This window comes from Alexandromys fortis, unplaced genomic scaffold, assembly GCF_014885135.2.
Source record: "Alexandromys fortis isolate MF-2015 unplaced genomic scaffold, M_Fortis_MF-2015_v1.1 scaffold_43, whole genome shotgun sequence".
Lineage (NCBI taxonomy): Eukaryota > Metazoa > Chordata > Mammalia > Rodentia > Cricetidae > Alexandromys > Alexandromys fortis.
In genome coordinates this window covers 4,927,864-4,938,429 of record NW_026067928.1, presented here as the reverse complement: position 1 = coordinate 4,938,429, position 10,566 = coordinate 4,927,864, and the positions used below count along the sequence as shown (strand labels likewise).

Sequence of the window (10,566 nt, the reverse complement as noted above, 5' to 3'; positions counted from 1 at the left end):
GGGGGGGGGGGGGGGGGGGGGGGGGGGGGGGGGGGAGGCAGGGGAGAGAGGGAGAAAGATAAGGGGCAAAGACAAGGAAAAAGAGGGAGGGGGAGAGAGAAGGGGGGGTAAGGAGAGGAGAAAAAGGGAAAGGGAGAAAGGGATTGAGCATGAAAGAGAGAAAAGGAGAGGGGGCAAGATGGAGGGGGAAGGAGAGAGGGCTAGAGAAAGTGGGGGCGAGGAGGAAGATAGTGGGAGAAAAGGAAGCAAGAAAAAGCGAAGTTATTCTAAGTTGTCCTAAGTACTCTGTCTCTGGTTGAGTTCTAGTTACTTTCCCCAGGCATTCCATGTTAAGACAACAGGAAGTGGCCATTAGTCCTGTGAAACAGAAAGCCCTCACTGGGATTCTTGTGGTAACTGGAACACGCGATCCACTTTTGGAAGTGTTAGGGAACAGTTCACACTGAGATGAATAGCTGACTAAGCATTTCAAGTCATGTCTTCAAGGTTGCTAAAACAAAATCAGCACTTGTCTTATCTTGAAACCTTCCTATTCTCCAGTTATCAAGGCACACTGGGAAAGAGCTGACAGGACATTCCCTTCATACTCAACGAAGGAAAATTGAAGGTGGGTGGGTGGCTTTTTAGTTGATAAAAATAAGCCAATTTCTTAAAAGTCGTCTTTTAAATTATAGCCAGACGATGAAATACCATGCTTGAACTAGATGGATAAAATAAAGAGCACGCAAATAAAACAGGGCCGCATGGCATTCATGGTGACTGTGCACACAGTGGTGGAGAATGAGGTAGATGCTTCCTGCCCGAAGCACTCCCTCCTTGAAAACTACTTTCTACAGCTTTGTCCTAAAGCAAAAGCAGCAAGCCATTGTGTGTCACCAAACAGGCAAGTTCTCAATTATCAAAATTTCATCAGTCTTACTATATAAAAAATAACAGAAATAAGACAAACAAAAAGTGGCTGCATTTACAACATTTGTATGTGCTTCAAATCCTACATATTCAAGATACAAATAGCTTGAAAATGTTTGTTTTCACCTCTTAGGTGAATGTGTAACACTGGGGCCTTGTTCTTGACTTTAAATTTATACTCATCTCTCTGGAGGACTTGTCTGAACAGAAGCCACTTCAGCAATGAAGGGTTTATATTGGCTTAGAGTTGAAAGGGATATAGTCCATTATGGTTGAGAAGGCATGGCCACCAATGTCTTAAGGCAGCCATCACACTGTATCCCTAGTAAGGAATCACCAAGGATAGGAAGGACAGGAAGGACAGGATGTGGGTCTGGGAAATCAAACCTCAAGGCCCAAGTCATCCTAGCAAGCCTCCAACTCTTAAAGGTTCCATGACCTTCCAAAAGGACATCAACTAAGGGCCAAGTGTCCAACCACCAGCTCATCAGTGAAACTTCACATTCAAACTACATGCCTTTTCTATTTCTGAAAATCTTTATTGTAATTTTTCTATGTAATTTTAATTCATTTTTTTAACAGTTTCCAGTATAGGTTGTATTCAGTAAGGCGTTTCCAACTACACTAACCATTAGACAAGGAACTATGGACAACAGCCTGTCTTCAGTGTCTTGTTGGGGTCCTTTAGAGTATGTGATTGTGGACTGTGAAAATGTCACACTGAGGATCTTCATCTAACATACGGCTATAAATAACAGGTTCAGAATTGCCAAAAGACACAGATTTAGAATAACTTTTATTTCAAAGACAAAGCAAGTAAGAATATGTAAGAAATGAAGTCAAAATAGGTATGACTACTGGCACTGCTCCCCATCAATGCCTTAACAATATTCAATTTTTAATACCACAATATTTATGTATTTTGAGGTTAAATTTCTGTATCAAAATAAAGGAAGAAAATCTGTTTTCTGCTATTTGAACACAGCATGTTCCATACCTGGGTTCTGGTAATAATTCTAGGAAAGTACAAGGAACACAACCTTACCAGAGAATCATAAAAGATAAAAACATCACACTTTGTATATTAAAAGCCCTCTAGACGAGCTGTCCTCATCAGGGTTTCCATCGCCATTAAGAGTCATCATGACCATGACAACTCTTAGAAAACATTTAATGGTGTGGTTTATAGTTTCAGAGGTCTAGCCCATTATCATCATGGTGTGACATGGTGCTGGAGAAGGAACATCATCTTTGGATCCAAATTCTACATTCTGACCTTCAAAGGCAACAGGAAGAGAACTGAGACACTGGGCCTGACTCAAGCATGTATAAGACCTCAAAGCCCACCCCCACAGTGAAGCACTTCCTCCAACAAGACCATACCTACTCCAACAAAATCACACCTCTTAAAAAGGCGTCTTCCTATGAGCTTATGGGGGGCCAATTCCATTCAAACTACCACACTAGCTCTCAAAACATCTTGCAATGATGAAACACTTTTCAAGCAGTTTTCCTTAGGATCAGTCAAGGATTTAACTGATACCAAGAAGCTAGACCCATGGCCTCTTCCAAGTGTGAACATGTGTGAAGGTGAGGGCATATGAGCATCCTTATCTGTGGACTGGTCCTGGCCTCCATTCCAACCCCACCTGAAACCAAACTCCAGGACACTCACATGCAAATATAACACAGTAGGTTCATATCATCTACACACACTCTCCTGCACTCAAGTTAATCTCCAGATTGCCAGGAATCCCAAACATAATGCAAATACTACATACATGGTCTGTGTAAGAATGTTTATGTTTCCAAATGCTTTTTATCTATTGATGGTTGCGTCTGAGGATACCTTTGAAACTCACATATAGAGGATTCGTTTTCAGGACATGTACATACAAGCATTTGCACGTGAACATATATGCACACACATCTATGCAAAATTTATCTAGAATGTATTTCTATAATTAAAGTTTCTGTAGGTCTTGGAGATATGTTTCTCTTTAATTTTTACAAACACTGGTAGAATGGTCAGCTCGCAGATGTTTATTTTGGAAGCTATTGACACAGACCAACATTAGCAGATAGAAATAACTAAATTTTATTACTGTCAGCAAATAAGCGAATTATATGTTTCACATGGCTGATGATAAGACTTAATCATACTATATACAAATCTAAAATGAAATAAAAGGTTACTTAAGTATTGTTATAAGTAATTGCAGGTATTTTTTAAAGATATTAAAGTTTGATTTGCCACGGAATATGTGGAATTTGTCTTAGGCACAAACATGTAAAGTGTAACATTAACCACGGTGTCTCCATTAACTAAAGTGCCTCTGTGCGTTTCAATTTTTTCCTTGCAGTGTTAGGAGTTCAAAGCAATTACTCCTAATAAAAGAGGTTTAGTCAACTCGCCAAGCCTTTCACGCAAATACACTCATTCCCTAAGTCTCTACCATCCCCCTAGATTTATCATGGTGATGCACATTATACAGGAAAGGCCACAACTTACTTGGCCTTAGTCTCTATTAAAGAAGCAAACAGATTCTCTACAGATGAGTTTTCCCTGAACACTAAAGGTTCCAGTTTCACATGAGTGAAACACGATGAGCAAATATCCTCTATTCTGGCCATAACACATTTAAAAAAAAAAATTAAGTCAAATGTCAACAAGTTAGTTTTTCCCCTAGTGTTCTTCATAGCAAACTTGAGGGAAGAGCAATTCTGGATACTGGGCCACTATTTTAGAACTAAATTATGTGTAGTGGGAGAAGTGCAACGAGGCCAGACTGGACTGCATGACATGTGTGTGAACACATAATGTTATAAGAACAGAGCACTTGGCTCATTACAGGCATGGCAGAGGCATCATGCGTATATGCAGCCACAGTACAGAAGGTATTTCAGATTGTTTCATCCCAATTGTCATCAGCTTATCTAGACCCTCTTTACAATGATGGAAACCTGGGAAAGTCAAATGTCCTCCAAAGTGGCCTTCCCAATTAGACTGTATCTTTTCCCTAATCTTGTGCACGCCACTGCCATGCTACACTTGCTAGAAGGTGCTTTTGCCACATAACACTGCCTCGGGAATCCACAGTAATTCAGTGAATCTTCTAAACTACACTGTCGCTGGTCCAGAATTTCAGGACAAGCAGGTCTTTCTCCTACTATACTCAGTCCAACCCAAATCCACTTTTGCTGTCTAAGATGAAATGTGCACAATAGGAAATATTAATTTTAAGTGTGAATTGAATGAGCTTTGGTAAATGCACATGCTTTAGAAGCCCCTCCCCCGCAAAGATCTAAAACATTAGTAACCCTAGGCCTCAATCCAACTCTGTACACAATCGTCCACCTTTTCAGAGCCTTATACTTGTCTTTCAAAGCTTCCCTGAAGCCATTCCTTCCTCAAAGCATGCCTCTCAGTGAACTCCCACCGTGGGCTTCTCACAAGTCCTTCTGTCTCTATTCTGAAGCCCTCTGCCCCAAATATTCATCTGTGGTTATCAGAATGATCTTCCAACGTTATAAACCGAATCAGCTCACTCTTTCCCACTCACAAGCCCATGACTTAAGAGCACAGTGGCAGTAAGTCCAATGCCCTTTCCCGTAGCCTTCCTTCTCTGACCCCATTTCTTGCTACTTCCCTCACTTCCTCTGTACAGGTCACATGATCCTTCTATCAGGTCCTTATCATAATTTCAAGATGCTGCAATGATTATTTCCTGCTCATGTTCTTGTCACTCAGGTCTCAGCTGTGGTCAGCTTTTGCCAGAAGCTCCCTTGTCAAGAAGCTCTACAGACCGCTCAGTTACTCTCCAGCACAAACACTAACTGGCTAGCCTCTACTGCTGCTTTGCCTGTTCTTTATGTCTTTGCTACGTATCTCTGATGACAAGAACAAATCTCCATGACTACGGCATCAGTCAACAGTGTTCACAGCTGCTAAGTCCCGTGCCTAGGATAGTTACCATCTTGCCACAAGTAAACGCTCAACAATTGTTTTCTACATAATAAGGAAGCATATAACACATAAAGTACATCCACACTGGGGATGGAAGATGTGCCTGCTGCCCTAATACACGATCTTGAAATATCAAAGGCATAAGAAGGCTATTGTCAGTACTGCCACAAGATAAATCTAGTACAGGGAAAAAGAAAACAAAGAACTGACCTTTAAGTTGCAGCAAAAACAACACAAAACACAGGTAATGTCAAAGTTTATTCACATAAAGTTTAATCAGTCAAGTTAATGAAAATATCAAAAATTTTGAGTTAGTTATGGCAGCAGAAATGTAAGTTTTGTTGCAGATAACACACATTTGGCATTTCTGTCGAGAAGCTATGCTGCCGAGAGAGCAATTGCATTAAACCTTAACTCATCGGGGTCACGCTCCATGAACTTCTTGCACACTTCTATGGCATCCTATGGGAGAAAAGTATAGGTTTTCAATTTGTAGATTCTTTATGTTTCTAATTTACAGTAATTTTATACCGAAGACTTCTTTTTTCAATATGAAATAAAAACTAAAAATGTCAAAGAATAAAAATAAAATAAATAAATAAAACTAATTTGATTAGCATAAAATACAGCAAATCCTGTTACCACATTCCCCTGCCTGCTTCCAGGACTGAGGGTCAAATCCAGAATCTTGGCAAGCACTTTCCTGAAGCCCTGCCCCCTCTCCATTTTCAGAGTCTCACCAAGTAGTTCTGGCTGATCTTAAACTCACTCTGCAGTCAGGCAGGTCAATTCCCATTCCTCTTTTCTAATTTTTCCAAGTAGCATAGTTATTAATCTCTCCATGAAAACCAGCTGATGAATATCCTTCCTTGAGGTGACTTTTGAAACCTTTTAACCCATGAGGCATGATAACACAGTCTTTAATCATTGGTAGGCAGAATTCTGTGAGTTCAAGGCCAGCCTGGTCCACACAGCCAGTTTCCAGGCTAGCCAGTGTTGTCTACATAATGAGACTCTGTCTCAGAACTCAACAAAACTCAAAAAAACAACTTTTAACCTGAAAATTCCATAATTCCTTGATGCTAAGCCATACAACTTGTTCCCATTAAAGAACTCTGAAATCAGGGATCAAGTCACGACTAATGTATCTTGGCTTTAACAGAATATGACCTATGAATAAGCAACTCATTTTAATCTGTTCAAGTTCAGTTTGCTCACGCAGAGCTCTGGTAGCCGCCTCTTGCTTGCATAGTTTTAAGACTGATTCAAGATTTTGTGTGGGGATTTTCTAAAAAGATCAAGGACCAAGAAGCATCCACAAGAGGAAAAAAAAAAAAACAGTCAATATAGAGTCCAAAAGGTCAGAAAAGGCTAAAGCAGACCAGTTCTTTTACTGTTACCTCTAACAACGTCTCATCACTAGTTTTCCCGTGGTTGATTGGAAATGGTTTCCGTCCATCTGTGGAAGACAAACAAACAGGTAAATTCTTGTTTTTACCAGAGAATATATCTTACCTTCCATTTCCTCTCCTACAGTGAATCAAGGAGAGGTACATAGTTTAAGTACTATATCTTAAAACAAGGATTTTTAAATATGTAACCTATAGCTTTAGCTTCCACCAAATATTAACAGTTAGTATAATTAAACCATCCACATTTCAAGTAACTACGCATTTGGAGTAACACCGACCCAGAGCAGCAGCCGTCTCCATATCCGAGTTTCTTCATTTCAACAGGTACTTTACATGAGTGGGGCTTCTCTGGGTTACTGCTTGATGGTTCCCTGGCATTTACAGTACACATTTTAACTGGGATATGTTTTCTGCTTTGTGTATAGGTCCCTACAAAAAAGAATTCCCAATTGGCCTATAATAAATTCCTCCCCGCCCCCCGAGACAGGATTTTTCTGTGTAGCCCCGGCCATCCTAAAACTCACTGGCCATCCTGGAACTCAGTGATGTGCCTGCTGGGATTAAAGGCACATGCCTCCACTGCCCAGTATGATTTTCACTCTTAAAGAGACAAATACTTTTTAACTTCAAAAACCTAAGTAAGAATGGCATGATTTTATGAATGAAAAAACAACTACTGTGGCTTGAGTACTACTGATGAAAGTAACAATTTACAACCTAGAACTATTTACTATTTACACAAATTCACCACCATCTTCAATAAGCTAGTACTTTTCGATATTATAAAAAAAAGTTCACAATGACAAAAGTCAATACTAATCAAGTGAACTGATCCATATCCAAATCTATAACCTCCTGCACAGTGAGATCTTGTTTCAAAAACAAAAATAAACACAACAGTAAAACAGTCTTATGACAGATGCTCATTTCTCAGTAGCCCTCCATCCTGCTGCTGTAAGAGTAGATTATATGCATTACAGCCTACCATACAACTAAATCATTTTACCTTTTCATTTTTATGTAAAGGCAAAATAATGCAGGCTTCCCTCCTTAACTAATAGTAATAAACTAATGTGTCTATTTCCCTGCATTGTATCATTTATATTCTAATATCTTATTAGACTCTAGTGAAGCAATAAACTCCTGAATAATGTTCTTTCATAAACAGTTTAGAATAATGTAGAATTTCAATCAACCTTTTTTTTTTTTTTTTTTTTTTTTGGTTTTTCGAGACAGGGTTTCTCTGTGGAGCCTGTCCTGGAACTAGCTCTGTAGACCAGGCTGGTCTCGAACTCACAGAGATCCGCCTGTCTCTGCCTCCCGAGTGCTGGGATTAAAGGTGTTCAATCAACCTTATTAAGAGTACATATTAAATAATTGCTCTTAAGATGTCAAAGAAGCAAACTGAAGCTGTACTATTTCATTCTAGCATCAGTTTAGAGCGAAGCTAACGCCGGGGCTGGACAGCCAGCCTGCAGGTGGATTCGTTACTGACGTTGTGAGGCACTGGGGGCTGACCCAAGTGCATATGTGCTGGAAACTCTCACCGAGCTCTGCCCTGGATCCTCTTCTAATCTGAGGTGGAAACTCACTGCCTTCACCAGACTGACCTTGGTACACTCTGTAACCTAGGCAAGACTTGAATTTATCATCCTCCTGCCTCAGCTTCCCTAGCAGCTAGGATCTCAGGCCCGCACCACCAGGTTTGGTTCTAATTTTATATATCTGTTAAGGATGGTAATGACTGGCCAGACACAGTGACACACACCTTTAATCCCAACACTGGGAGGTAGAGGCAGGTACATCTCTGAGTTTGAAGACAGCCAGGCTATATAGTTAGACCCTCTCTAAAAAGAAGAGGGGATAACATGATGAGAAATTATGTGTTTATTATAGTCTCAAAAGATCTCCTGAAATAATATCTACTCGTTGCTTATTAATAAACATGGAATAATTATTAATCAGCAGTGTAGTAGAAAAATCAGACCGATTCTAACTAAACCAAGTGACAAAAGTTAACGTAGTCAAAAATGACGGAAATGGGCAATGCCTTAGGATGTAGCCTCACTGCTGTTATATTCTTGCCCCAAAACACATACATCATGAGGAAAGAGCAGACAACCCAGATCGAAGGAACAGCTGTCTTAGCCTCTTAAAAATGTCAATGACACGAAAGACAATAAAAAGTTGAAGAACTTTTGGGATTTAGTGAGACAATGATACAGAAAGGGTCATAATCCTGGGCTGACTTCAGAACCTCTAAATGGCATTACTATGACAAATGCATAGCCAGATCCTTAGGTAATACTGTATCAATGCTGATTTCAAATAGCAACTGCAGAGAAAACTACCTCTTTTCAGGAAATACTCAAAAACCTATTAAAAGATACTATAGCATCGTGTCTGTAACATATTTTTTGAAATGTTTCAGAAATACTAAGAGATCTGCCAAACCTAGGAGAAAGGTAAATGGGAGAATATACTATTCTAATGTCCATAAATATCCAAAACTATTCAAAAATATAATTTTTGAAGTTTACTTTTTAAAGGCAATAATTCATCAGTTAACATTTTTATGTTTGCTTATTCTGTCTACTTGGAATTTGCCACTGAACTCCAATCTGCAAATTTATCCAGGAGTGATTCATCTTTAAATATACAAGGAACTTACTGAGGCCTTAAGGAAAAGAAATCACAATTAAAAACCAGAAATAACTTTGTCCTTCTCATCAGTTAACCTGACAACTTAGGAAAGAGAAAATAAGTAAGACTGCAATACACTGCCCTGTACGAATCACCTGCATCACCCGACAACCAGATGTCTTAAAAACAAGATGACGCTGAGTGAGGAGCTCAGCCTCAGACTGCTTGCCTAGTGCATATGAGGCCCCAGGTGTCACTTTAAATAGCTGTTTTCTTAAAAATTGTATTCTCTTAATCTCTATTTTTATTCACAAATTAAGTATGAATTATTCAGCTTGCTCAACATTTTTTTTGAATTTGTTAGAAGCATTAATGTCATTCACATTGGATAACAGCCTACTTCTGTGGAAGGAATCAGCAACTGCATATTTATTTGTTTTGCACCCACCCCAACCCTCTGCAAGTTTCACAACTGTGGCTTTCTTTACATTTCTACATTTCTTTAAATGCACTTTTAAAACTCTAATCTCAACAGACCTCTAATATATACAGTTGTATATATTTTTAAAATGATAATGTGCGCACATGTGCATGACCACGTGCATACAGAGGCTGAGAGAGAGCACAATATCCCTTGGCGCTGGAGTCATGGGAGGCTGTGAGCTGCCTGATATAGGTGCTGGGGACCTGAACTTGGTTTTATGCATGAACCGTGTGTCTTCCTGTTAACCTCTGGGCCACCTCTCCTGTCTGAGATTACCTTTGATGTATGTGTTTCCTTCTAACTGCCCCATTAGCCTTTAGGCTAAGAGAACAATTTGACCAACCAAATTGAGGGCTTTGGGATTTTTTTCTTTTTCGTTTTCTTTTCTCTCTCTCTCTCTCTCTCTCTCTCTCTCTCTCTCTCTCTCTCTCTCTCTTTCCTGTTGTTGTTGTGTTCTTGAGACAGGGTTTCTCTGTGAAGCCCTGGCTGTCCTGGAACCCACTCTGTAGACCAGGCTAGCCTCAAACTCCCAGAGATCTGCCTTTCTCTACCTCTGTCTCCCAAGTGCTGCAATTAAAGGCGTGTGCCACCACCGCCCAGCTGAGTTTTCATTATCATTTTGTTTTAAATGAGTCTTTTGCTACTAAATGTCTGTGCACCACATGCATGCCTGGTGCCTGCAGAAGCCAGAAGAGGGTGTCATGTCAGATCCCTTGGAACTGGAGTCACAGTCCCTTTTGAGCCCCATGTGGGTGATGGGGACTGGAGCTCTAGAGGAGCCAGTACTCTCCCTTCTCTCCAGCACACCCCACACCCACGGCATTTTACTACAACTCTTTCCTGCTCACTGCTCTTCTCCAAACAGCTCAGATGTTCCTGTCTTTTCTACCAATTCTCTCATTTTCAATGCCAACATCACTTTTATAAATCTCGGAGTATACACTATAGTCACTGTTTCTCTAGCAATTTCAGTAAATAAAATTAGAACAGTCCCTTTTACAACAAATAGAGCCTGGTCATTTCTCTCCCCAGGATAAGTTAAAATAGTTCTTACCTAATTCATAGAGATGCCCATCTACATGAACTAACGCAATAAAATGAAGATCTACTTTCTCATCTATACTTGGTGCCTGGAATAGGAGGGAAAAATA

The 10,566-nt window shown here is 39.9% G+C and overlaps 1 protein-coding gene across 5 annotated transcripts in view; it reads right to left on the bottom strand.

Annotated features, from left to right (window-relative positions):
• Window positions 1-5,126: 5,126 nt before the first annotated feature.
• The window catches only part of Uchl3 (ubiquitin C-terminal hydrolase L3), a 44,143-nt gene continuing 38,703 nt past the window's right edge, over window positions 5,127-10,566 (bottom strand). For 4 of the 5 annotated variants that reach the window (XM_050144708.1, XM_050144705.1, XM_050144706.1 and 1 more), the window contains 3 exons: window positions 10,470-10,545; window positions 6,277-6,335; window positions 5,127-5,338 (listed from right to left, as the gene is read on the bottom strand). In XM_050144708.1, the coding sequence (XP_050000665.1) occupies window positions 5,255-5,338; window positions 6,277-6,335; window positions 10,470-10,545 (219 nt within the window). In that variant the 3' untranslated portion in view covers window positions 5,127-5,254. The remainder of the gene's footprint in view (window positions 5,339-6,276; window positions 6,336-10,469; window positions 10,546-10,566) is intronic. The other variant, XM_050144710.1, reaches the window with a different exon arrangement.